The 26,845-nt window shown below is 41.0% G+C and overlaps 1 protein-coding gene across 1 annotated transcript in view; it reads right to left on the bottom strand.

Annotated features, from left to right (window-relative positions):
• rxfp1 (relaxin family peptide receptor 1) overlaps positions 1 to 26,845 on the bottom strand; it is a 71,789-nt gene that overhangs the window by 859 nt on the left and 44,085 nt on the right. Inside the window, exons 4-17 of the mRNA XM_073487266.1 lie at positions 23,734 to 23,839; positions 16,327 to 16,398; positions 14,550 to 14,621; positions 12,698 to 12,769; positions 12,357 to 12,428; positions 12,124 to 12,192; positions 11,938 to 12,009; positions 10,974 to 11,045; positions 9,076 to 9,147; positions 7,467 to 7,538; positions 6,814 to 6,885; positions 5,653 to 5,882; positions 1,187 to 1,597; positions 752 to 970 (exon numbers count right to left, since the gene is read on the bottom strand). Coding sequence (XP_073343367.1) covers positions 752 to 970; positions 1,187 to 1,597; positions 5,653 to 5,882; positions 6,814 to 6,885; positions 7,467 to 7,538; positions 9,076 to 9,147; positions 10,974 to 11,045; positions 11,938 to 12,009; positions 12,124 to 12,192; positions 12,357 to 12,428; positions 12,698 to 12,769; positions 14,550 to 14,621; positions 16,327 to 16,398; positions 23,734 to 23,839 — 1,683 coding nt within the window. The remainder of the gene's footprint in view (positions 1 to 751; positions 971 to 1,186; positions 1,598 to 5,652; positions 5,883 to 6,813; positions 6,886 to 7,466; positions 7,539 to 9,075; positions 9,148 to 10,973; positions 11,046 to 11,937; positions 12,010 to 12,123; positions 12,193 to 12,356; positions 12,429 to 12,697; positions 12,770 to 14,549; positions 14,622 to 16,326; positions 16,399 to 23,733; positions 23,840 to 26,845) is intronic.

Here is a 26,845-nt window from a genome sequence, read left to right as displayed (position 1 = left end):
GACAAGTCTGTAGCTTTGCAGATGTTGTCACTCAGCCAGACGCCAGAATGAAATGTTGGTATTTTATGTTTCTGATACATTTGTACGCGTCATACACACCATGTGTGACAGATGGTGTTTCAACATTTGTAAGCATGAAGCCACTAGATATTTTTAACATGACGATAGCATCTCTGCGACAGAACCAAGTAAGACAAAACATTATTGTTTTTTGCAACATAAAGAAACATAAAGTTGCAACAGTAAGAAATGTAGTTTAAGCATCGCCAGAGTTTGCGGAAATGTATGTTGCCAATATTTAATCTGGTTATTGGTTTGTGTCATAACGTAGCTACTGTATATACCTTACACTTACACTTATATACTTCTGTGTCATAGCTCCAAAGTTTAGTCAAAGACAACACGCACACCACTTTTAATTTTCACCTCTGCCTTGATTTATTTTAATAAAAGCTGATGTTTCGGTCACTTTTACCCTTTTTACTCTCAGAGGTAAAAGTTGTGTGCAGGAATTTTTCGTTGGAATAGCTCCAAAGTTTAGCTGGAAGAAGTTTTATGGCCATTGCGTTTAATGGAAACCAAGATTTGTGTCAGTGTCTGTGAAAAAAAGCACACTACAGCTGCTGTTACTGTGCAACAGAGCAGGATACAAGCTCTCAAAGCCACTATGCAAGCCCACTGACAGGACGTACTCAAAATGTCGACTTTCAGTGCAGTATTCCTTCACGTGGTTAGAGCATTTCTACTGTACCGGGAATCTCCACCTGCAGCAGTGAAAGGATCTTCAGGATGAAAATGGGGATCCAGCAGAGGGAGTCAGTGATGACGATAGAGAAGAACCTCTTGGCGATGGTCACCTCTTTCTTGATGTGGTTGCTGTATTTAGTGGTCTGAGTCCCTGTTCTCTGGATGTTATAGAACATGCTCGCATAGGACAAGACAATGATGAGGAATGCCACCAAGTTCAGACCTGCAGAGAGATATCTGGTTAGTTTCTGGACTGCCACACACCTGCAACAGCTCCCTTTTGCACTGTTGGATGTGGAGGTTTGCATCCACATGGAAATAAATACAAATACATTCAATAAATAATGAGACTGTGATTTTATAAAAGCTTTAGGGAGGAAGTTGATGAGGAAAACAACACAAAAAAGCTCAAAGGACTATTGCAAGAACAAATTCCCACCCAGGAAAATGACGATGGAGTAAACATGAGCCCAAAGCGTCTCCGGCTGCTCAGAGTGCAGCGGGAAGCAAACTCCATTGGTTCCGTAGAAGTTGCGAAATAGCCCCTTGCAGACGAGTGGCAGGAAGGCGACAATAAAGCCGAACACCCATATCCCCAGAAGGATGCTGACGGTTCGTCGCCATCCAGGCGTCAAGTAGCGGAAAGGGTAGACGATGCAGATGTATTTCTCCAGAGTGAGGTAAGTGAGTAGAAGGACCGATACCTCAGTGGACAGCATGGCCAAGGAGCCGATGACCTGACACTGACTGCTGTCCATCCAGGCTTGAGCGTGCCGGTTGTACTCGCCGCGGAACTTCAGATCATACGCTCCGATCATGAAAAGGTAGATTCCCATCAGCCCGTCTGCGCCTGCAAGGAAGAAGAGCTCAAGTTTACAACGTATCCAGATTGTAGAGATGACCTTGAACACAGTGTTGGCTTAAGTTATTTGAACACCGAATAAGGACATAAAGCAGGTCTCTTTCAAAGAAACGGCAATGCGATGTCTTCGAACACAATCAAACCAAATACGGTAATGGTTCAATATGAAAGGCAGAAGATAGCAGCCACTCAACTTACATGAGAGGAAAAACCAAGGACAAACCACTACATAACGTCATGATCAGAGCGCAGAGAGCAATTTGCTTTGCTGTCATGAGAGAAAGACTGAAACATACTCAATGAATCAGATCTAAAAAATAGTTCTGTACCAGGCTGCCTATGTGATGAATATACAGTAGGTGCATGAAAACTGTACAGCATCCTCTCAGAAATTAAAATTCATTGTGTGATTCTGCACAGTGTTTGATCTCAACCCCGCAGAACAGCTCAGCCATAATGAATTCGACCCCTGGTGACAGTAAACATGTAGAAATACAATCGTGGAATGTTAATGGCCGGTCAGTTCCAGATGTATAAATGATGTGTATACACAGAGAGACTGCATGTGCAGCTGTTCACACAAATATGGTTTGTATTCCTACGTATAGATGCTCAACACCCACAGACTTCTATAAGCTGAAGGTCATAAATCAATGTGATAAAGAGAAAGAGAAGAAAAAAGGCCCATTTGACTGAAATTGCATTTGGATAATTCATCTTTTTAGCCCAGCAAATGTCTCAAGTGATGATTTATGATCTGTGATTTATGAAATGTGGTTTAAAATATCTGTTTCTTGGCAAGAGTGAGCTACATCCTCATATCTAAAGGACTGAATATGTCAATTGTCAGTGGCTCATAAATCCTCAAATATCACAGCCCCCCCCGCAATCGCACAGACAAAGAGGAGCGCTCTGAAAAAAGACGCTGGGGCTTTTCTCTGGTGGCCGCCTGCTGCTGCAGATGCTCGCTTTTCATTGGGAACAACTGAATAAAAGACGCTGGCGCTCAGAAAATAACGCTATGTGGACACAGGCCTCGAGTTTGTAGCCTGAGCCAGCAGCTGGTTATCGCAGCTTAGCTTAGCATAAACACAGTAGACAGGGGCGCGCAACAAGCCTGGCTCTGTCCAAAGGTAACAATACTATACCACGACTCTGAAGCTGGTTTGGTGCCTGACTAATTCTGAGGAGTACTGACCTCCTGGAAACTTCACTAGCTGCAACTTGCCCAAAAATGGTGAATTGTTTTTACACTTTTTCGATTTTATTTTGAAATGTAGCTGTTTCTATTCTGTATTCTGGTGCCATTATATTTTGGTAACATGCCAAAAAATGCATTGGATAACAGCTTTAATCTATCAATGGCTGCTTTGGCAGTGTTTGAGGATGTTGCAGGAAGAGATCGGCTTTGGCTATAAAGGTTAAAAAGGGGCTGTCAACATTTATACATGGATATTTATGGATAGATGAGGCACGTAAGTACATGATAACAAGGGAATATATAGGGATTTAAACGTACAGCTAGTGGACAGACCGTCCTGTACATCCACATCTCTGATTTCATGCACAGACCGTTGGGTTTTAATCCACAGATATTTCTTCTTCTGGCCCGAGGCCTTTCAAAGTTTCCATACTCAGAACTCTCGCCTACAAAAAGCTAAAAAAAACTAAAAAAAGAAAAAATTATCAAAACATCCCAGTCCCACGTTATTTTCTTTCACACATACTTCCTCTGCCATTGGCAAATTCATCCCAATGTTTTGCTGACACTTTGTCACAGCAGATGTTGAATTCACAACTTCCATCTGAGGATCTCTCATCTGAGGAACTCGCCACTGCTTGATCCCTCACCATTTAATGTTTAGCTCTTTGATAATATAGAAATTTCATTATTCAAACCCTCCTGGTAGTAATTCCTTTGATATGGAAGCAATACTAAAGCTCATCAAAAAGCATTTTTTATTAGACACACTGTGTATTTCATCATTAAAGCATCTTTTTATGTGTTTATTTATCTTAATATTCGTCAAGTGAAAAATGAACGGTGCATCGGAGGTGAAGCTTTGCTGTGCATTTCCTAAATGATACTCAACACACCTTTTACAGCTGACACATGCCTTTAAATGCCATTCAACGTAATTATTTTCAATGCAGTGATGCAAAACCCTTTTATATGAAATTGCCATGAGTACATCAAAGTGTTAAAGATTAAAGTTGACCTCTGGCTGACTCAACTGGGATCAAAGCCCGCTCTATACGCTGACAGGACAGCGAGGATACAGGAGACCAGTGCTCCGGTGCAGCGATGGACTTTAAAAAGAGAAAATTGTTCTATGAAGAAACAATTGGTGCGAGGAAAGGAAAGGTTAGATACAGAGAGGCAGAGAATAATAGGTGATAAATGTGTGAAATGATCCTGAAATGACTCTGGAAGCTCAGGATAACACCAGGTGATAAAAATAAATGGAATAACCGGAGATGAGCCCGTTCACAGCTCAGGATGTTAACAGCTCTAAACCACGATAGCTGCACGTCTCTTCTTTGTTTATGCTCTTTTCCGGTCCTGCCTGTGTGAAGAGAAACAATCCATTGTTGTTGAAAATAAGTAAAAAAAAAAAAAGATTAACAAGTTTGCCTGCGTTAATTAACTTAAGCTCTGTTTTTGTCTGGTCTCAGCCGCCAGAAATGAGTGTGCTGCTGCCTCCAGTGCCATTCTAGTAATACACTTTTAAAGGTCGACATAATCCTCCACATGACTTTCTTTATGGACGTAGCAGGAAAAAGAGCAGATGTCCGCAGTAACAGTTCTGCTCTGCATACTCTTTGATCTCAGCTGCTCTGAGACTCATTGTAAGTCCATGTAGGATCCTTTAGATGCCAAATCCCAGTATACAATACAATAGTGTGACATTTATTCCCAACGTATTTTGTGTGTTTATGTTTCTCCCCCTGTGCAGTTACGAGTCAGTATAAATCCCCTTGTGGGAATAATAACCATAAATTTAACATACGTTCATCCCGGCCGTGGTTTCCTTTACCAGCGAGCTCCTCGAAAGGTGGATTTGTTTGCTTTATATTCTCTTCAACAACAGACTGTCACAAGTTCATTTTCATCCTGTGACTCTTAATGTCACAGTGAGACTCAAGCTGAATGTGAATCAGAAGCTGCAGGAAAATGCATGACACAATTTGTAGCACAAGAGGCCGCAGCTTATATCAAACTCCTCAACCTGTGTGGTGTCAGCATCTTTAATCCTTAAATATAAATTCTGCTTGAGGAACTTCTTCTCCCCTTGAACAGCCTTTGCTCCTCTCTCAGCCCGTATCTGTATGCCATCACGTAGCTAAGCTGTAGATAAGGTTGCATATCCAAACACCACACGGATATATTTTTTACAGTAAGCCAAGACATTCATGTGAAGTAGTTCCAGCAACTTTGTTTTGCAAATTCTGTGCAAAAATCACATAATCTTATACTCCAAAAATAAACAGAAACCTGCAGAAAATACTGTAAATCAAACTGACCAAGACCGAGATTATTATCTTGGTAGATTATTTCATCGAGCGCCGCCCTCACAGGACCGTTATCCTCCAGCAGTTACTATAATTCTTGCCAATTTTTGTGCTTTGAATAATGTCTTTTACTCTTGGATGGCAAATTTTCGAGTGACTTTTCCACTTAGTTTTATTCATGAGACATCCAGCAGTGTGTGCAATATGAAGTCAGAGTCAGTGTTGATTAATCACACTGGGAGCTAATTTCAAAATTCCTACTGAGTTCATGTTTGTTTACTTCACAAGCAGGAAACTAAAGTACTTTGCTTTCCAGAGATTATAATCAGGTCTATAAACATAAAAAAGTAGTGAATATAACTAGTGTTCATCAGGCAAACAGCCAACATTTTATCATATTTTTAAAAAATATGTGCTACTATCCACGTGTCTTACAGATATTGGGTAACACTTGTTTTATACTGTATATACTGAAAGTAATGTCAATTGATGGTGAAGGATATTCTACAATTAAAAGTAGTGTGACTTACAGCAGAGGGAGATGATGCACATGGCGTGGAGTTTGTTCTCCGATCGGATGTACGAGCGCATGCAGATGACGAAGATGTTGCCGAAGCAGGTGGTGGCAGAGACGACCCAGACGAAGACCCTCAGCACGATGTTGGCCAGCAGGTCCTCGAAGGACGAGATGCCGTCGGTGTTGGGTTTGCAGCTGCGCACATGAGGAGCGTAGCCGCAGTACTGGAATTTCTTGAAGTAGCTGTGATGGTAGATTACAGAAGAGTATCAGGTTAACCAAAAGAAAAGGAAGTGTATTTCTTTACAGCGGAGGGTGCAGCGACAGTGAAAACAAAGAAAAGATCTGGTGACTTTATCTTTAGATTTAAATTTGAGTGGACCAAGGGTTTGAAGAGAGCAGGCTGTTAATCAAAAAGTCTTTTTGGATCGAAATTGAAGCTTTTCTTCTTTCAAAACGTGTCTGTATCATTTTGAGCTGTCTGCCGAATCATTGCGATCATTGTGATCATTGTGATCATTCAGCCAAAAGAAAGGTCCGGTCCAATCACAGTACAAAAGAACAAAAAACCCCAAAACTTTATAGAAAGTTTTGGGTTTTATTTTTCGATTGTTTTTATACAGCAAACACTAGAACAGAAAAGTCTCTGTGGCCACACTAGTGGCTCAGTGGTGCTTTGAGCTAAATGCTAATGTAGCCATGCTAAAAATCTAAAACCCTGGGCAATGTTAACATGCTACAGACACACAATTGTGTCACGACTCTTGGTGTTCATCTGGGTCTGTTTATTGCCAGTAGGTCCAAAGAAAAGTTCATCTTTTTCTTCCATGGCACCTCTTAATATCAAGCAAAACATCCTGGATTTTTATTTTTGGTGGTCTCACTTTGTGTTACTTACTGCATCTTCCTGGAGCTTCAATGAAACTCCACATAATAAAGAGTCTGGAAGAGCTTCTGTGAATGTATACAAGGTCAAAAAGGCATTTATTTTTCTCTCCTCGAGCCGTTTTACCCACAAAAAAGATGGATTACACTCAGCCTGACTCCAATATCTCTCAGCTGGAAGAGACGCCTGACAATCTCGATAAGGCTCATGGCTAGAAATGTGTGAAAGGCTTGGTGTCGACGTGACAGTCACAGTGACCAGGATTAACAGTATAAACACAGTACTTACATATGAGTCAAGTATTTGAGAGGTTCAAACATCCTCCGCTGTATGTTTTCAATTTCTATCCCCTCGATGCTCCTGGAGGAGGAGGAGACATATTGATTTAGTCTTAGAGACACAATACAGTATTGATTTGTAACTGTACGCTATTAGAAGAGTCTTGAACAGCACACAACAGTTTCACAGAGCAAAATGAGAAATTCTATTTTAGCCCAGATACATTTTCTCTCAGTTGTTCATTCAGATTGTGACTTTTGTGTGAGCTCTTGTTTGTGCCTTAAAAACAAAGAGCACACTGAACACATCATTAAACACTGAAAGACACAATGCACAAATGATGTGACCCTCATGAAATGGGACAAAGTTGAGAGACTAATGACTTCCTCCTAGTTTGTTAGGGTTTTAATTGTATTATCCAGGTTCATCACACTTGTCTGGATGTTTGCTGCTCTTCTCTGCGGTCCCTCATCAAAAAAAAATCAGGGGATCCACACTACAAATGTTGAAACGCAGTCTCGAACTGCAGTCACTGGCTTCGCAGCCTTCTCGCCCACCACTGTCCCCCTCAGTGGTTTCCAGAAACATCACCCGGCGACTGGGCTGCTTTTTTCTACAGCAACAGATTTGTAATTGGTTGCAGGAATTCAAGGCATACTTACAATGACTTCAGTTTATGCAGCTTGTCAAAGTGGTCAACTTGGAGCTCCATTATAGGATTATATGATATATTCCTACAAAATAAAGACAAGAAACTCAGTGATGAAAATCAATTTGAAAACATGAAAATTCCCACCATTCACAGAACAGTACATTGCACAAGGACAAGGAGATTAAAGCACCTTTCAATGCCCAAGTTCCTTGAAAATAGATGCAACATTGGTGACGATGGTAGTCTTGTGCAATCTCTGCTGCATGTTAAAAAGATGTGTCCTTGCATTATTCCTCCTTACATGACATCTTATTATCCACCCACCACAATGTCTGTTTTCTCTTGGAGATTCAGTGGACTGACTGCCTGCTACTGACTTATAATCCTTATGATTCTCATGAATTCAAACCCTGTGATACTTTTATGAGCTGTGTTTCCATCCGACTGACAACCGAATATGATGTGATTATTTGAAATGTCACAAAAAAGAAAAAAACTGCAAATCAGGTGCATTTGCATCAACTGATTTGGAGCGAATAAAAAAGACTACACAAAGCAGAGTTTCATCAGGTGTTGGCAGTGTAGGCTATAGGACTCATGGAAGCAGAGGTTGTGAATGGAAACAAAACCAGTTGAAGGCCAGCCGCCTCACAGAAGAAGAAGAAAGCAGCTTCTTCTTCTTTTTCTTCTTCTTCTTATGAGGCATGTGAGCGTCTTTGCTACGTCAGAACTTATTCTGAAAAGACTTTCCATCTTCCATAATCTCATAACTCTTTTACAAAGAGAAGGAAAAAAACCACCACCTCAAGCTAGCGTAAAAACCTTTTCCTATATTGAGGAAGTGTTGCCGTTTCCATCAAGCTTTTCTAATGCATAACCTCAAAATGTGCATAAAAATACCTTGATGGAACACAGCTATGGTTGGCTGCAGTGTAGTTACACTCCACAGTCATCCCTGTGTTGGATTAATATTGCCTGCAGACAAAACGAAGGAATTACAGGAAAGTGATGTAGCGTGTAAGCCAGCGCAGTTTCATCTCTTTGATTACAGTCTCACAGTACCACTCTTGTTAAACTGTGTCAGGCGTATTAAGTTACTGTTCAGGAAACAGAACATCCTTCTGCTGCTTCACAATAAAAGCATTCAGCAGGGGAAACAAAGAGGGGCTTTTACTGTGAAGCAGCCACAGGAAATGCAATGTGTTTGTCATTTTAGTACTGACCGCAGGCGGTTATCAAAATAGCGTCTACAGAACAAGGCAGTGGTGATGATTGTCTTGTTAGATGAAGACACTTCCAGCTCCTCAGCATGGTAACAAACTTTACTGTGTGGCCACATTTAAAGGATTACAACTTATTTACTTACATATAACTCAGAAAAAGTGTAAAAATGCATCCAGCTTATTGGAAAAGTCATTTACAGTGAAGTTCATCCAAAAATCTAGCGGAGTGTATATTGTACTTACTAACGGCATTGAAATGGTATGTGCAATAACCTCACTGACAACCCTACTTTCAGTCACTGACAGCACAAAAGATAAACAATACTAAATATTAATAGAGCATATATGCCTGCACACACAGCTATATCCCATTGTATGTGTGTAAACAGAACTCACAGTTGGAGCAAATCCCCCAGTAAGACGAAGAGATTGGGAGGGATCTCCACCAGTCTGTTGTTGGATAGATCCCTGCCAGCCGAGACAAATCCACATCGGTCCCCCAAAAACACAAAAAACAGACAGATATTGATGTACAACACTGGGTATCTGACAGATGTATCCAGAACTGCAGAAATAATCCACCCTGTGTAACACCTGCAATGTGCAGGATTGCGTAACAAGTTTATACTATAATTCACCTCCTTGTTGCGGCCACGGTTTTCAGAAGTGCTAATGGATGTGCAATAACACAGCTGTGGATTACATGTACGAATGGAGAAGGCTACAGTGACAATGATCGTAGCAGCAGGAAAGCGTCCGTGCTTAGAGGCAATAATAGTGTGAGCCCTCACAAAACATTGTGTCTGCACAGCATCAAGTTCTGCTGATGATACATGTGGTTTACAGCTCATCACTGCAGAAGGATGATGAACGGGCTGAAGAGCACTTCAGTTACCGTAGCTGTCCTGGATATGGGTGAGTTCTATTAAAGTAAAGTAAAAAATAAGAAGAATAAAGAAGGCTACAGTCAGTATCCTTGAACAACACTAGTGATTCAGATTTGTAGGAGTGAGTGTCTTATTTTCTGTTCATGACATTATGTGTCTTCTCTTAAATGACAAACAGTTACACTCGTGTTTCTAAAGGACAGTTTAAGCATTCACATTCTTTCCATTTAAAATAAGTGGGCCTCTCAGATTCCCACAGAAGTTTAAATGGTAGTTAATAGGATTTTATCACATGAGACATCTTGTCTCGACTAAAAATCTCCACAAACTGTTTGTCCTTTAAAAGATCCACTGAGGAAAAAAAGTCAAAATCAATACGGATCTCAGGACTTTAGAACAATAATTGTTGAGACCTAAGAGGCTTTTAATGGCTACAAAGTGTTTGGAAAGATTATTGTCATCCAACACTGCGACACATAAATTTGGACAAACACAGCAAAGATCACAGCGAGCGAATAACAAAGAGTTCGACAAACACCTGCTGAAGGTAAAGAAGTAAAATAAAAAGCACAGATCTGCAGACACGTCACAACTCTTACTGTGGCCTGCACGAGTCAGTAATAATAAAAGAGAGGTGTCCATTTTATTACACCACAAAGGAAGGCATTGAGCTCAGATAGATGTCTTACATACTACTGTAGCAATCATGCATGATTTCAAACAGTCATGTAAAATATCCTAAAATATCAATAAGGGGAAGATATGTTGTAACAGTGCAATATTGATTCATGTAATTCAAGGTCAAAGAACTGTGTTTGTTCTTCCGTCATCTTCCTTTTCTCTGTAAAATGCCTCAATGTGCCTCATTTCTATTAATTTTTCAGCTTGTGGTGGTGAGAGTAGAAAAGTCACCAGCTCTCTTGATGACAGCAGACTTCATCCCCTGGAGACCACGGACACTCACAGTGAGTTCAACCTGCAGATTTTGAGGAACCTTGTCATGGTGATAAGGTTAGTCAAGGGGAATTTGATCTGAAGGTCAGAGGCTCATTAAAACGAATTACGGACTCATCAGATCCTTTGGGGGCCACATTTAATTAAACATCTACATCAGCCTCTAACTGAAGTATGAACAAAACAAAGAGCCAAACGATCATCCTCAGGACTCAGAGCTGCTGGGGCATAAAAGAACAAATGGTCCTCATTAACAAAATGGCATTCGTTCTAAATGTGAGAGCGTTAGACCTGGTTTGTCGTTGACCGGTATCAGCTGTGACTTTGCAGCTATATTTAAAGTTTTAACAACTCAGACAGGAAGTTACTGCAAGGTTTTAAGTGCACAGTCCTTAAAGTCGTGAAATTGTTCCTCTACAATTTTGTTCGCACAATCAAACAATAATCACTTACAATTCTCCGAGCCTTGGCAGGACCGAGAAAGCCTGTTCATGTATATGGCTGATCCGGTTCCGCTGTAAGACCCTGCCGATAAAGGCGAAACAAAGAGGATCATGTTACTGCTGTTTGACCTTCCTCATCACATTTAACACAGGCGGCGGGTGAGGCTGAAGTTCGGGAAGGCGAACATTTAACTAAGGATCATACTTATTTTAAAGTATGACACTGTCATTGTGTTCATAACTAAACACACAACGCTATTTTGTTACATTTATTAATCTGAGCATTCAGAATCAACAGGGAAGGTGCCAGGAAACAGCTATTTACGGTTTAATGAAGTTGTTTTGTGTGTGTTTGCTTTTAACGATATATTTTAATTATTAGAGCGTCTGCTTTCAGTATTTTAAAACAAGTTCACTGAAACAAATATCGAGGCATATTCAAGCAGCAAAACTAGAAGCTGTGGTTATAAACTTGACAGGACAGAAACAGAATTAAACTATTAGCTTCAGATATAAATATTTCAGGACAATGTCACTGTATGACTGTATCTGGACTGTGTGTGTCCTCATTAATTAAAATGATCCTGTCGGCCTGTCGAGACATACATAATCAATGAAGTAAAGCTGCTGTGCCTGGGGACGCACTTATCGCTCCTGCTGGTGGGGGATCGCTGCAGGTATTGTAATTAATATTGTCCTCAGATATATATAATAACATATAGATAACAATACATATATTATTTCACCCGTCTGATATTAATGATAATGTTATATAACTGAACTAAAGCAGTTAATTCAGGGAAGACTTCTCAAACCTTCTTTACCCGCAGCCATTTAATTAATTATTGTCAGCACTGAGTCCACGCTAGTATCTGTGTTTTAAACTGATTTTCAAGCCTCTCACAGAAAATCAAGCAAAAGTCAAATTAATTAAAAGCTAAAACTTTGACTGAATTATGTAAATGTATACTTACAGAACTGTCAGCATACTGCATGAGTGCAACGATAGATTTCCAATTGTTTCAATGAGATTTCCCTCCAAATCCCTGCAAGAAAAAATGTCATGAAACAAACACACAGAGACAGAATCAATCCATCAAGAGACATGTCACTTTTATGACAAGACAGCTTTTGATTTATTGACATGTGACTGTACTCACAGCCAGTTCAATCTCGGCATTTCCCGACAGATGTCGTCCAGCTTTGTCAAAGAGTTGTTCAGCAGGACCCTATCAGTCAGAGAGACGCAATATAACAAGGTGCAGCACATTTCCATCAAAGCAGGAACACTCATTCATCTTATCAACAAAGGCTCTTAACATCAGACCCTTTGATGATCTGAGAGGACGTCACGCATAATGACAATAAGATAAAATATAAAGTAAAAACTCACAATAAAACAAGAGAGTTCAGTCCTGAAAAGGTCATGGAGGATATTTGATGGATGTTGTTATTTTCCAGGATTCTATAACAAAAAGAAGAAGGAGTTCAGCCTCAGTGAGAAATGGCACCAGTAAAGATGAATGTGATGGATTTGTTATATGCAATAAAAAGTAAACAACATCTCCTGAATTATTTATGACAGAACAGGACTTTTCTGCTCAGGTAAACCAAAATGTACATGAAGTAAAATAACTAATATGTAAATCTATTAATATCTATCTAATATACTATGCATGGAGCATTTTGTTTTCCCTTTGTGCTGAAGTTTGTTTCAGGAGGGATTTAACATACAGCCACTCCAGCTTGTGCAGGTCCCGGAACACCCCCGGCAGCAGGATGGATATCTTGTTGTAGCTCAGATATCTAAGAGAGAAAACACGAGTTTGGACGGTTACCTGAAGACGTGAAATAAGCTAATGGGAGAACTTGGTTCCAGTTGGTTGTAGTGGCTTCCACAGTATTCTGACTGCATTCAGTAGGTCATACCTAAAGTTTACAAGCTGCTTGTTCTTGGTTACTATACGAACTCCACCCTCTTACAATCTCTGTGCAGATAACTGTACATTGATAAAGACGGGAAACAGGATTCACTACGTTGCCAAAAGTATTTGGACACCAAAAAGATATCAAACAGTATCATTTGTTGAACTCGTCACTTTAAAACCACAGTGACTCATCGTCTGCTCTTCTTGGAATGATTTCCATAATATCTTGCGGCTTGCCTGCAGGCATCTGATCCCATTCAAACACAACAACATTAGCAGTCAGGGTTAAATGCTGACTGTTGAACCACTGGTTGTTTCATTTCCAATTTTGAAAGAGTGCAAATGTTGCTTTGGAGGAGCTGCTGTTTCAGTCACATGTTACATGATCAACAGTGTCTCCACAAACTGTGGCTGGTATGTGAAAGCTTAGCTGGCTGTAATGACAGCTGACAAATGTAGTCAGGTAATGAAGAGATACCACTGGTGTCTGTTTCAATACAAACAAAATCTCTCTGTTATCAGTATGAATTATGTATCACAAAGCTGGACATCTCTGCCAAGGCAAACAATAAATTACATAAAGTAAAAAAAGAAAACTAATAAGTATATTTATCTATCTAATATACTGTCCCTCAGTGCTGAACTTTGTTTGAGTAGAGAATAAAACATACAAGCATTCAATCTGTAAACACAATCTTCTTTGTCAGTATGAATTATTTAACACAAAACCAAATTGGACAAATTTTCCTTTGAAAAACAGGAAGGTCCACGGAGAAGCAGACTTGTCTTTGAGTGGCTGCTTTAACAATAGAAGAACCTCGACAACGAGCAGTCTTACATTTTATATTTATAAAGACGTGTTTGTGATTATGCTGAGTGCAACAGTATCCTGTTTCCTGCTGTGTAGACTGCAGATACAGGCCTCTAATTCATAGAAAACAATTTCATGTTACTGAAAACATTTCAGGAGCCACATCACAGAAACTTCCTGAGTCTGAAATCTTTTCTTAGTTTAAGATGAAACTCAGGATATGACTGACTTCAGCTAACACTGATTTTAGCCTGTTAGCTTTAAATTCCCCGTACAATATTAATGTATTAATGAATTTAATTAATTGGTATACAGTCGGCTATATCTTCTTCTCCACTGACACAATTAGGCCTAATGTCTAATACCTTCAACTCGTCAGAGCTGATATTGAACATCCGCCTTTTCTTGTCCGTTATAATAAGATAGTTAGCCTGTTACTAGTGAAACAAGACAGCTGTTGCCATGGATACAGGCAGTGTCATGTACGTTTTAAACACGTCACACATCACAGGACGAGTGCAGATTGAATAATAAGGTAATAATAAGTACAGGAATGTCTTCTGTAATAGGAACAAAGGATTTTCCCGTCTTTGAAAGTTAAGATCTTCTTGCCCAATTAGGAGTTTTTTTTTCTGTAATGAGGAACCAGAAATTAACTTCTGTCTGAGTGGATTTAGAAAACACTCGAGACACACAGCTGTGAATGAGCCAGTGAGAAAGTCAGGCTGAATTTCAGTTGTCCGCCTCAACTAACACTCTGCTTCAGTTTCTGTTCATTGAAGTATGGCCCCAACAACTGTTCGCTTAATTACTGAACTGCGTGCTTTATGAGATTGATCAAACTTACAGCCTTGTTAAATTATACAGCCCTCTGAACGCGTCAGGACTCACATCTCGAATTCTGTTGTGCTGCAGATATCTGTATGGAAAAAAAGCACAAAACAGTTTGTGAATCATTTCAAATCCAAATGAACACTGCAAGAAAATTAATGTCACCCTCCAGTCAAAAATATGCTTTTCTTCTATTTCTGACAGTTGAATGTTCGAGCTTCACGGTGCAGAATGATGTATGTGCAGAGTTAGACGCTAGAAAGCTGTTTTCACGCCTGCTGAAGGTGGAAACATTGTCCGGTCTCATCGAAAAAGCCATTTTCAGAAGCGGGACAATTCTGGTGAAATATTCAACTTGCTCGAGTGTGTCTAGTGCACATACAATGAAGAAGTAGAACAACGTTTTCAGTGAAGTAGGAGACAGCTCGTGTCCAGCAGCAAACTTTGGAATCGAAAGATAATTACATATTCATAGATTCAAGAATTTCAGATGAGGAGGAGGCGTAGATGTTTTTTTTTAGGATTTTTAAAGGATTTTAACAAGATAATTGGACTTTTTTGGGGAAAAAGCAAATCAAATACCTCTGATGTTCACATTACATATTTATGAACTGACTATATTGGGAGGTGGAGGGGATGCTGGTTGAGTGTCAGCTCGACGAGGAGGCTGCCAAGCCAGCGACAGCAGTCTGAGACCTTGCGACAAGCTCCAGCCATGTTTATGGTGACAAAAAACTGATGTATTTGACGAGACGTCGGAATATCTCCAGCTTCTCCGTCTCCTGTGATTGTGTTGACTGAAACACTAACTTTGAGCCAAAACAAGATCTTAACCAAGTGGTTTATGTGCCTGAACCGAAGCAGACAGTCGCACACTGTTGTCACAGCAGAACATTGACAATTGAACCTACAGAAACTTAAAGTCGGAACATAAGGGAAATGTTCAAGCTGCTGTAAGCGTTAACATAGTTTTAACTAACTTCCTGTCTGTTTTGTAGGTAGCGATCTCCTCCCTCCTCTCTACACGACACCACATGAACAGTGGTAATGGCAGCAGGTAGCAGGATCCTGCTCTCTGCAAGTTCCCGACCAGACAGGACCGCCTCTTTATGGACTTCTCTGTCCTGACTGGATAAAGTGGGCAGGGATACCAGAACATTTATTTTCTCTTTGACTGCATGAGCAGGAGGAGGAGACTTGAATTAGGGGATTAGCCCAAATGTGAGAAATTAGTATTTGATATCAAGTAATCAGGGTCTGTTTAATACCTGGCCTCTTCTTTTATAGCCTCCACTGACAGCTGTGTTTTGTGTCCGCGTACTTTTCCCACCTGGCTCTCAGCCTGTTTGCATCGTTCATTCTTATCTCTGGGAAGTTTTCAATGCGGTCAAACCTTCAGAGCCGCCTCTGAAGGTTTGATAGTGTGACACAGCCAAACGGTTCCTGGCGGCGGATCAGACCTGTTCTGCTTCTGCCACAGTCTGTGGCACTGTGTGAGGTTGATAAACAATATAAGCCCACAATGAGCGAATCTGTGCACAAAACAGAACAATCACTTCTGTCGGCGCTCCCAGTGGTCGTCTTACTCTAATTCAGATCAGCTTTGTAGTTGTGAAACTCTTTTGTTGTGTTTGTCACTGAAAGGCTCGTCATTATTGCAGCTCTGTGCTGCTTTATGCTTCATGAAAGAAAAGTGCAGGCGCTCATGCATGTTAATAAAACCACTAATAGTACTTGTGCTTATCTGAAAGGACAGATAACCCATAGTCATACATAATTCATGGCCAACTCACAGTTTTTGTAGGCTCTGGTACTTATAGAAGGTCTTTGCTCTCAATATCTGAAGCTGGTTTCTTTGCAGGGACCTGAAAGACATGAAGACGCTCAGAATCAGAATATATAGTGAGGTTTATGTCATCAACGTGAAATGTTGCACCTTCAGAGTGTCATGGATTTTACTGTGAACGTGTTCAACTGTGAAATGGGTTTTTGAGCTTGTAGAAAAAATATCTATAAATATATATATATAAATACATTAAAAATGGCCAAAAAGGAAAAGTGAATATTATATTTATTTTAGACGATTTATTTTAGGGACACTGAATCTAAGAAAACTTGAGAAATTGAAGACATTTTATAAAATAAATTGTTTTCTTCAATCTCTCTTTGTTAAACTTTGCCACTTATTGTTTTAAATGTTTGTTTAATCTTTAAATCACATTTCCATGGACCTCATGGTGTCAAAGACTTCCACATTTAAATAAACGTTCTGAACACTCACAGTTTTCATGGAAAACAAGGTAAGAAAAACAACCTTTGAATGAAATAAAGGAGACAGATAAAATGTTTATAAATCTAAATATAAAAAAAATCACCTTCTTACACTGAGTCAGTTACCATAAAATCTGATCTGTAAACATGACAGACTATATATAGTCTTTTAAATTAAATTGAATTGACTTGAATCAGCTCAAAGAGACCGAGTGTATCCAAAGCTTTTAACGGATTAAAGGCCAATTAAAGGCTCATCCACTCACACACTGTGAGGCCAAGCATTTAGAAATCAGTTCTGCTGCAATGTGAAGATTTTAACACACTCTGATACGATGAGGATGACGAGAAGACTCAGGTCCATGTCTGTGGTAACAGTAAATACAGTCCTACAGCAATGGACAGTGTGAGACAGATAACATACCTACTCTAGTAGTAACCAGAAATAAAAGTATTAACCTGAAAATGAAATATATCTCCTTTAAACTGAAATGTAATCTCAAATAAGTTTAATCTTTCCTGTAAAACTTTTGTTTCATCCTGCTTCACTGTGACGTTCATGCGTGTCGCACACATACGTCATCCATCGTCTGCTACGAGCTGAACTCAAACTGTAATGGCAGGGTTGTAAGTTCAGGTAAAATCTAGTGTTCAAAACAGCTCCGCAAATATTTCCAAGTGGTGGCCGAAGCCAACAACTGGCCCAGAGACCTGTTCAGCATCAAAACCTCTGCTATGCCCCATGTCAACGTTGTACTTTTGGCCACAGCAAGACAGCGAATACACCTGTGCTTTCAGACGAGGGTGTGCTACTATATTTTAAAGTCGGCCATAATGGTGGTACTTGGAGAGCCTTGCATTTTCTGAAGTGGTACATGGCGTTAAAAGTTGAAAAATGCTGTTATAGGTCACAGTGGGTGACGTAAGACTGTCTCTGTGCAGACAGAGGATGATCCTGAATATGAATGATATGACCTGCCTGAAGCCCCCGAGGCAGCTGTCAGACTGAGACTGAACTGTGTGAGCTGATGTGCCAATAACATAACACAATCCTCAAAAAACTCTCAAAATCTCAAGACATGATAATGATAATGTGGGTATATATTTTATTTTAGTAAATTGTGGTATATATTTGAACAGAAAGGGAAATGAGATGGGCACAATATTTCCTAAGCCAAAACTCTTTGTAGGAGAAAACTGTTGAATGCCACATATTCCTCCGTGCACGAGCCATTTAACAATGAATCTGTTTGTATGAGCAGCTTTTGTATAAGGCTCATTGTGTTTACGTACACCAGCCTGGAACAAGGCTTCTCCCTTCCAGAGACGCAAGCTTGTGGTGGAGGAGATACTTCGGCGGGAGGAGGCAACAATGTGTGCCAAAGCTGTCGCTCAGGCAAAACAAGGCCAATGGATGACATGGGAGGGAGTGGAGAAGAGGAAGATCTCCTGGAAAGAGCTGTGGGAGATGGAGACATTCAGGGCAAGCTTCACCATCAAGGCTACCTATGATGTCCTGCCATCTCCCAAAAATCTCAACCAGTGGTACGGAGAAGATCCCACATGCCCCCTCTGCCAGACCCCAGCAACACTCAAGCCCATCTTGGTGGGCTGCAAGACCAGTCTCACTCAAGGTCGTTACACCTGGCGGCACAACCAGGTGTTACGGTGTCTTGCAGCAGTGCTGGAAGGTTGACGGACGAGTGTGAACGCCCTCCCTCCTTCCTCATCACACCGGCCGACAATGACATTTGTCTGGGAAGGCGAGGGCCAAGCCAGACTCTCCACTTCAGGACCAGACGCTGGACGGCTAGGCGGGGCACGCGACTGGAAGCTGTTGGCAGACTTAGTCCAGAGGCTCTGCTTCCCAGCTGGGATTGCGTTAACCAACCTCAGACCAGACCTCGTACTATGGTCGGCCTCACTCCAGCTCGTCTACATCATCGAGTTCACAGTGCTGGGAGGCTGCAGTGGAGGAGGCCTGAGGTACGCCGAGCTGGCAGCTGATGCGCAAGATCGAGGCTGAACAGCAAAGGTCCGACCGGTGGAAATAGGCTGCAGAGGTTTTGTAGCCTCATCTACATCGAAGCTACTACGGGAGATGGGAGTGCGAGGGAAGCCCCATCGGCCGACAGTCCAAGGCCTCTCCAGAGCTGCGGAAAAGGGGAGTCAGTGGCTGTGGATGAGAAGAAAGGACGTCACCTGGGCCCTCAAGTGAGCAGATGGCATCTGGGGGGTGAACCTGGGACCCCAGGATTCCCCGCTGAACCCTCTGGAGGTGTCGTGGGTCTATCAGCGAAACACCGGTGAAAGAGGGCGCCCACTTAATAACCCGGAGGACGCCATCTCTCACTTGACCATCCCACAGAGTCTCGTAGCAGGTAGGCTCAAGTATGCAACTGGGGATATTAACATCTAGTCCTACAAAACAGATCCTCAAACTGAATGAATGAATTTCTCTTTTCACAAGACTTTCTATAAGCCGAGTTAGGCTCTGCTGCCCTTTAAGGTGCATTAAGACTCCAAATGTAGAAATGCATGAAAATGAGATATGTCATACAGCTGTTGTTATCCATTTAATTTAATAATCATTGTCAGTCTTAAGGCTCATTCATGCCCACTGATGTAGGAAAATAGATTCGTCCTTCTCAAATGATATAAGCGTAACTGGCCACAGTCCTTCACGGTGGCATGGGTTTTAAGTGATACATCCACTAGACTGACAACAAAGGTTATTTCCAGTAATCTCAGATGTCCATCTTTGTTAAAACTTCCTCATCCTGTCAACATTTGGGCTACACTGCCCCCACAGGTTCTGGTGGTACTTCTCTATTTCATCTGCATCTGTAAGCTTTCAGAAAACGTGCACACAAACGCGCTCCATCCGTTTACACATCTAATGTTGAGCATAAATGTGCCTTTAACAGGAGACCTAAACCACTTTTAAATGCTAATTTTATTCAGGCAATTTATCTCAAGCAGACAACCTGTAGACAGGGAGGTGGTACATTATTAACTCGCAACATTAAGCTTAGATAGAATCCATAAATCAACACTCTAACATTCAACAACCAATCTGTATCCTTAAATCCAAACCTGCTCCGGTCAAACATCATCTATTGTAGGAAGTAATGAAAATGTCCTTAAAGCTGTAATTTGTTGCAAATCCAAAACTACAGTGGGCAGCATTAATGGTGACAGATGCTCACGTTACTCTCTGCTGTATCTCTGGCTGTAACGACTGGCTGCGTTTAGCAAGCAGCTCAGTTAGCCGCGGAGCTAAGTGGCCCTATTAGCTGAAGGAAGTCTGCACTGCCCTGCAACCTCGGGTGGGAGTCACCGCGGTCAGACAGAGAATACAGAACAAAGGTGATTTACAGCACCTCTGACCAGGACTACGACTTCAGGGATGAGAAAACATGAAGGGGCAGAAGAGCGAGACACAGTCGAGCATCAGCAGAGGATGAAAACCAGCGTGTAGAGCTGAAACATTTTCACATCTCACTCTGTGAACTGATGATTTATTTCTACCAAACCAGAGGTGATTCTGGAAAAACAAACCAAGACTGTGTGGGTAAGTTATGTGTTTACAGTTTTACTACTTCCACCATTTTCTGTGCGGAGTTACAGAACCATGAACTGGGGGAACACTGACAAATTGGACGTGGCACCTGCACACAGTCGTACCAAATTGAAAGGAAAATCAAAGGAATGCTGACTGACGACAGTGCAAAGAAGAAAACACCTGGAGAAAATCAAAACTTCTTTCTGGAAATAAGAAAAGTATCGGATCTGTCATGTTCTGCGCTGCCCCCTTATGTTTTCATTGTTTCATCTCGTGTTTCATGTTTTATTTTTTTTCTCACTTCTCTTCTCTTCTGGCCTTCGTTATCCTCCAAACTCTGGTGTATTTCATGTGTGTGTGTGTGTTCCCCGCTTTGTGCCAGCTCCTCTTTGTACTGTGTGCTAAGTGCACCAACCCTTTCCTTATGTTTATTCTGAGGATATTGTATCTTTGCTTTCTTGACTCGGACCTTTACTTGGCTGGTTGTTTTGTGGACTTTTGCTTCTTTTGCTCATTGGACTGTCTGAATCTGAATTTTCATCCTTGCCCGTCTCTACTTCCTGTAAGCCTCTCGTACATTTGAATAATGTTCATTAAATCATTGGACTGCTTTAACTCCAGTGTGTTTGCTTTTGGGTCCAAGCCCGTGTTTCTGCTGAACCAAAGCTTTGGGACGACTGACTGGCCAACAGACCTAAAAAACAATACTTTAGTGGGCTGTCATTAAAATTTGGTGTGGACAGTCGTGCTTCCAAAAGGACACAAACTTATTTGATTTTGTTTGACTCGATCAAGCCAGACCTTTATTTTTCTTGGCCAATAACTCCCTGACATTACATCTGCTGTGGGCGATCCTTGTGGAAAAAAGTAGAAAAAGTTCAGATTTCTTTTTACTACTACCTTATTATACATCTATTATGACCAAGAGCTGTGTTTCCAGTGAAAGCAACGAATGCCTTGGTAAATGAAGGAAGAAGTTTAACAGGCTTCAACTGCTTCTCAGGGAGTTGACAGCCCGCCCTGTGCTGCTCTCACAGTAGGGCAATTAATTGTCAGAAATATAGTCCAAGGAGTTGGAGCTGGAGCACATGGATTAAGAAAACAAACTTCATTAGTTCAATCATATCCAAAAGCTTGTTATCTTAATCCGCATGCTCCATATTTATATTTCTGAAGTTTCTCGTGATAAATGACTTCATAGCTCTCCAGTCTTGGAGACATGGGCTGCATCCAAACGACCCGAGTCCTGCTCTCGCAGACCTGCGGACTTCGCGGGCGTGTTTGCAGGGTGTCTGTGAGTGCCGATGGCTGCCCTCAAGCAGACTTTCTGCAACTTCCAGAGAGTTCGTATGAGGTGCAGACTTCACCGTTTTTTTTGGTAATATATGTTTATCATTTTGGGAACAGAAGTAACAATAATAGACGAGGAAAAAAAGCGAAAAACAAACAAACAAAAAACAAAAAACAACAACAGCACATCCAGAGGGTATCAGGGATAATAACCACAGTCATGAATAAATTAAATACAAAGAAGTTTCTTCCTTTTCAAATAAAAAAAAGGAAGGATACAAAGTATATAAAGAGCAGAATGTACAGCGAGGTGCTTCACAATAGACACAGCACATTAGTGTTTTAAGGGTCCCAGATCGTATCAAACCCATCTCCTCTGTCTTCATCATAAAATCTCAGTCTTTCCAGATGCAGTATATTTGACATTTCTATCAACCACATATCGTTCGTGGGAACAGCTTCCACTTTCCACACGCAGACTTCACTTTTTTGCAATCACCATTCCAAACAAAACAGCAGTTATCTTCATTTGTGTTTGACAGAAGTCTTTGCCAGCATGCGGTACGAGCCTAATACCTCCAAGTGTGCCAAGTCATCTGTTAAATCAGCTGCTGTAGTTGCTTGGTAAGTTTACACATTTGCAATACAAATATAGTTTTTCGGATGTCCATGTTTTCCTGAGCAGATACACCAGGCCCCCCAGGATGAGCACCAGGCTTTGAAGCCAGTTTTCATAGTAGCCAAACTGTGTAACTACATCATCACGTGATGCACCTGGGCCCAAAAAGACTTTTTCCCCATGAGCTAACATTGTGAAAGAAGCATCTGCAAAACAGTGGATAGATTCTTTCTAACATTTGGAAAGTCTCGAAGAGCCGCACGATTCAATTATTTTATCCCCATTCATGTTAGCCGGGCGCTAAACCGTAGATTAGCCGGCTCGGTCGGCGAAAGTCTCTAGTGCGCACGCTCTGTGGGTCCCACAATGCAGACACCATGCAGAAGACAGTCGAGTCATTTGGCTTCATGCTCCACTGAACAGCTTCCATAGAAATGAATGGGACTTCACCACCATGGTTCTGTCCAGGTATAATTATAATGTCCTTGAGATACACTGGGACGCCTTCAGACTGGAGGTCGGGAATATGGACTCAACAACTCAATCAACTTCCAGCTTGCAGCAGACTGCAGCATGATTACTTTACAAGTCACAAATGTGACTTTGCAGTTTTTCCAACTGCTGACTGAAAATAAAAATGACTTATTATGAGTGTGTAACACAATTACTTTAATAAAATGTTACTCGAATCATGTAGGCCAGAAATAATATTCTCCCACATGATGTCTCAGGAACATCTCCTGCAGCGTCGCCGTCTCATGCTCTCGCAGACTTGACGTGATGACAGCGAACACGTCACAGTATGTATGACTGAAGGCCGAGAGGGCTCGGTCCGCGGGTCAGAGGGTGGACATTTGTATTCAGCTGTAGATTACAGAAGTCTCTCGCTTTATTCGGCTGCACTTTGAGAGAAAGGTCCGTTGACAGTCTCTCAGCAGTGTGGTTCAGGGAGGTGAAAAAAGTGGGGCAACTACAAAACATCATACAGCCCAATCATGGCATAAAGAAAATGCTGTACAGTTTCCAGGTCACATAAAACAACCTGTAATGGTGCGTAAGTAATGAAAAAGGGGCAATTTACGAACTCTGTAATAAGTTAAACTTTACTTGTCCTTGTTGAATTAGACAAAAAGTATTTTTTGCAACAATCTCAACAGAATTTAAACTTGAATTATTCACTTTTGAGAAAAGACTACAGATGTGAGAAACCCGGTGTAGCGCTCTCATAATACTTTCAAGGACAAACGTACTCATCAGAGATTCATTTCATTTTGACTTCAATGCCAACTCATCTTTTGGCAATGACTGGAACTCACAGTGGCAGGTTGGTGCTTTGGAGTTTGAGATCTGCTACACCTCTCACATGCTGTGACAGTCACAGCACAGGGTGGAGGCTTCCTGGGGAGCGCTGGAGCTTTAAGATACTGAAAAATTAAGGGGATATTTTCTACTCACATCATGGTGACATTCATCGCCACCACTGGGATATCTTGAAGCCGTGCTCCGTCACAGTCCAGCTCCAGGTCTCTGCACTGGCAGAGCTCGGGAACGACACCCAGCACTGGAGGGAAGGAGGGGAGAGGCAAATCAAACGATACATCAATCAAGTGGACATCCTGCAGAGTGCCAAAGTGTCAAGACTGCAGCTGTTTGAAAGAATGGCAGCCTAGTCGAGCTGGAAGAGGATGTGAGTCCTGAAAATTTATTAAGAGTGGCTTGAGGCAAGAGTCAATAACAGGACCAGGTCTCTGCTGAGCTTACTGAATATTCCCAGTTTAAGTCAGCTCTGATTGCCTTTGATTAAATCCCCAGTTTAGAGATGCAAGATGTGATGAAACTGAGAAGATAACATTGTTTAATCAGACCTTCCTTAGTCCAATGAAAGCAGACTTCACTTGAGGAAAGCAGAATTAGCCGCAAGGAGCAGTTAATGAAAGGCTGCCCTTTGACAGGCAAACACGCTTTTATTGCCAGAGATAATCTGTTTTCATGGTTATATTATCATGTATATTACGTTATTATAGTTAAAGCTGCTGTACGTGATATGTTTGAATGAAAAAAAGGTTAAATAGCTCTATATTCCAATCTCTGTTATACAGTGTTTGATGTGTAACCCATGTCTCTCCTCCTCCTGCTCATGCAGTCAAAGAGAAAATAAATGTTCTGGTGTGCCTGCCCACTTTATCCAATCAGGACTGAGAACTCCATAAAGAGGTGGAGCTGTCTGCTCGCAGACAGCAGGCTCCTCACGTTTGCTTTAATGTCTGAAGAGGAGGGAGGGGATAGCTAACGGCACAACGGACAGGAAGTTAGCTATAAACGCTAAAAACAGACATTTTGGAAAAAAACTGCTTCCAAGGTGAAGATGTCTGGATGGGCAGAACCGGAGGGGGTTTTTGTGTTCGACTGGACAGAGATTATTTCTGTAACGGTGCTAAAACGCTCGTCTGGACAGAGATCATTTTAATTAATACAAGAACTAAACGTCATTCTGAAACTCATAAAAACTAAAGCTGGAAACTAACTGAGACCAACATGAATTGAAAAGAAAAATTAAAAGTGAAATTAAAATAAAAACTCAGGTTTGGGAGATTATTATTATTATTATTATTATTATTATTATTATTATTATTATTATTATTATTTCAGCCCAACACACAGAGGTATAAGTGCACTCCCTCTAAACCAGCTTGCTTCTTTGGGCTGATTTCCATAAAAACATCTGATCCTACCTCGCCAACAATGCACTTCCCACAAAGCGCTCTACTGTTGTGATTATGGTCAGTACCTTTTAATATAAGAGGATTTCTTTTTGGTGTCAGGGGTCAGCAAGAACAAGACAAAACATCTTGAGAAATGAAAAATGTATGTCCCTGATGATGAATGTTGATTTGAAGTCATTTGTAACGCTGCAAATGAATTTTCATGAAATTAATCACAATTAAGTGTGTTATTGCCAGAAGGAAGAAGCATTTCAGGGTTAGTAAATAGCGACATGTATTTGTACAAATCTCATTAATCACACTGCTACGACGCTCCGGCCCTGCAGAGTGTATCTGATATATTTATGTAGGCTCGAGCTTGATGAAGGCTGATAAACAGAGGAAAAGGGAAACAAACACATGTAGTACAGAGATTAGAGAATTTTCCATTTTCAGACTGAAGAAGGAGGAAAACATTACTCAGAAATCCTCCTGGAATAGCAACATAATCAGAGAGTAAGAGATTGTTTTGTTAGGGACAAACACTCGCGGCAGGGTCTTCCAAATTGATCCATGTTAGTGTCCAGGCCAAGTGCAATTTAAAGACCCCCATAAATCAGCTTTCATGATGGTTTCCCTGAAGAAGGGAAACCTGGAAGCCCTGCTGAAACCAGGCCTGGGTAATGCTTTATATTAAGGTCCTTGTAATAAGTTGGTGGGGGTTCTCAGTCATCCAGGTCATAGTAATTCAAAATGCTGTATCGTAGGCAGCTGGATGTGTTTCAGTTTGCCCTCACGCCTGCAGGCTGCAGCTCCTCCAGTTAGTTAGAGCTGAAGAAGCGTCTTGGATGAGAAGTGAAACATCTTCAGCAAACCTAGAGCACCTAGAGTCCTTGTAATAAGTCCTTACTCGATGTTTATTAACATTATGGGACTATATCAGTGTTGATAATGGAACCTATTAACAGTTTTCCAACTATAAAAGCTTAATGAGTTTGTTTTTTGTTTATAACAGCGTTACAAACACATTTATTGAGTTGACCTAACTTGTGTTATGTTTGTTGTGTCTGTTGTTAAACCTTCAGTAAGCTTCTTTGCTGCTTTATTAAGATTAATACATATGTTATTATGCACTTATCAGCCGTTTATTAATTACGGTTCTAAAAGAGTTTACTACAGGTGCCTATAAATGAGTTTATGATGCTATTATTATGGGTTATACAGTCCTATTGATGTTAACAAGTATCTTATAAGGACTCATGAAGGCCTTATCACCTGTTTACTAATGCTTATTGCAGGGACCTTATCATAAAGATTTACCCAGGCGTGAGGCCTGTAAACCTACGGATTACACTGTTTGTATACAGAGGATTTTCCTTTTTATGGCCTTTTGCCAAGAAATCTGATCACCAAATCACAGTTATAATCTAAATATAATCTGCTCTGCACCATCATCGAGGGCTCGAATGACAAACTGAGACTGGAAAAGACAGAAAGCTGCACTCTGAGTGGCACGGAGACAAAGGATAAACGAGGAACTGCTGAAGACTGAGCGATCTGCTGACAAGGGGCTGATGGTGTGCTGCCACTTTGCGTTTCAACGTCTAGCTTGATACAAGAAATGATAGGATTTAATTTTTTTAAATAATAAGTTAACAAGTATCTCCTGCTAATTTTTTTAAATCATAAGTTAACAAGTATCTCCTGCTGGGGTTAATTAGCTAGAAGCTGAAGAGCCTGTTTCACAATTCATTTCCGTCTGTTGCATTGAGATTAAATATCTTCCACATTCACACAGAGTAGCTTCATCTGTTGGGGATGACAGCGAGCTTCCCACGACATGAAATTATTATTGTGTAAGAGGC

Source organism: Pagrus major, chromosome 18 (genome assembly GCF_040436345.1).
Source record: "Pagrus major chromosome 18, Pma_NU_1.0".
NCBI lineage: Eukaryota > Metazoa > Chordata > Actinopteri > Spariformes > Sparidae > Pagrus > Pagrus major.
The sequence above is the reverse complement of the archived record's forward strand: the minus strand, read 5'-3'. Positions and strand labels throughout refer to the sequence as shown.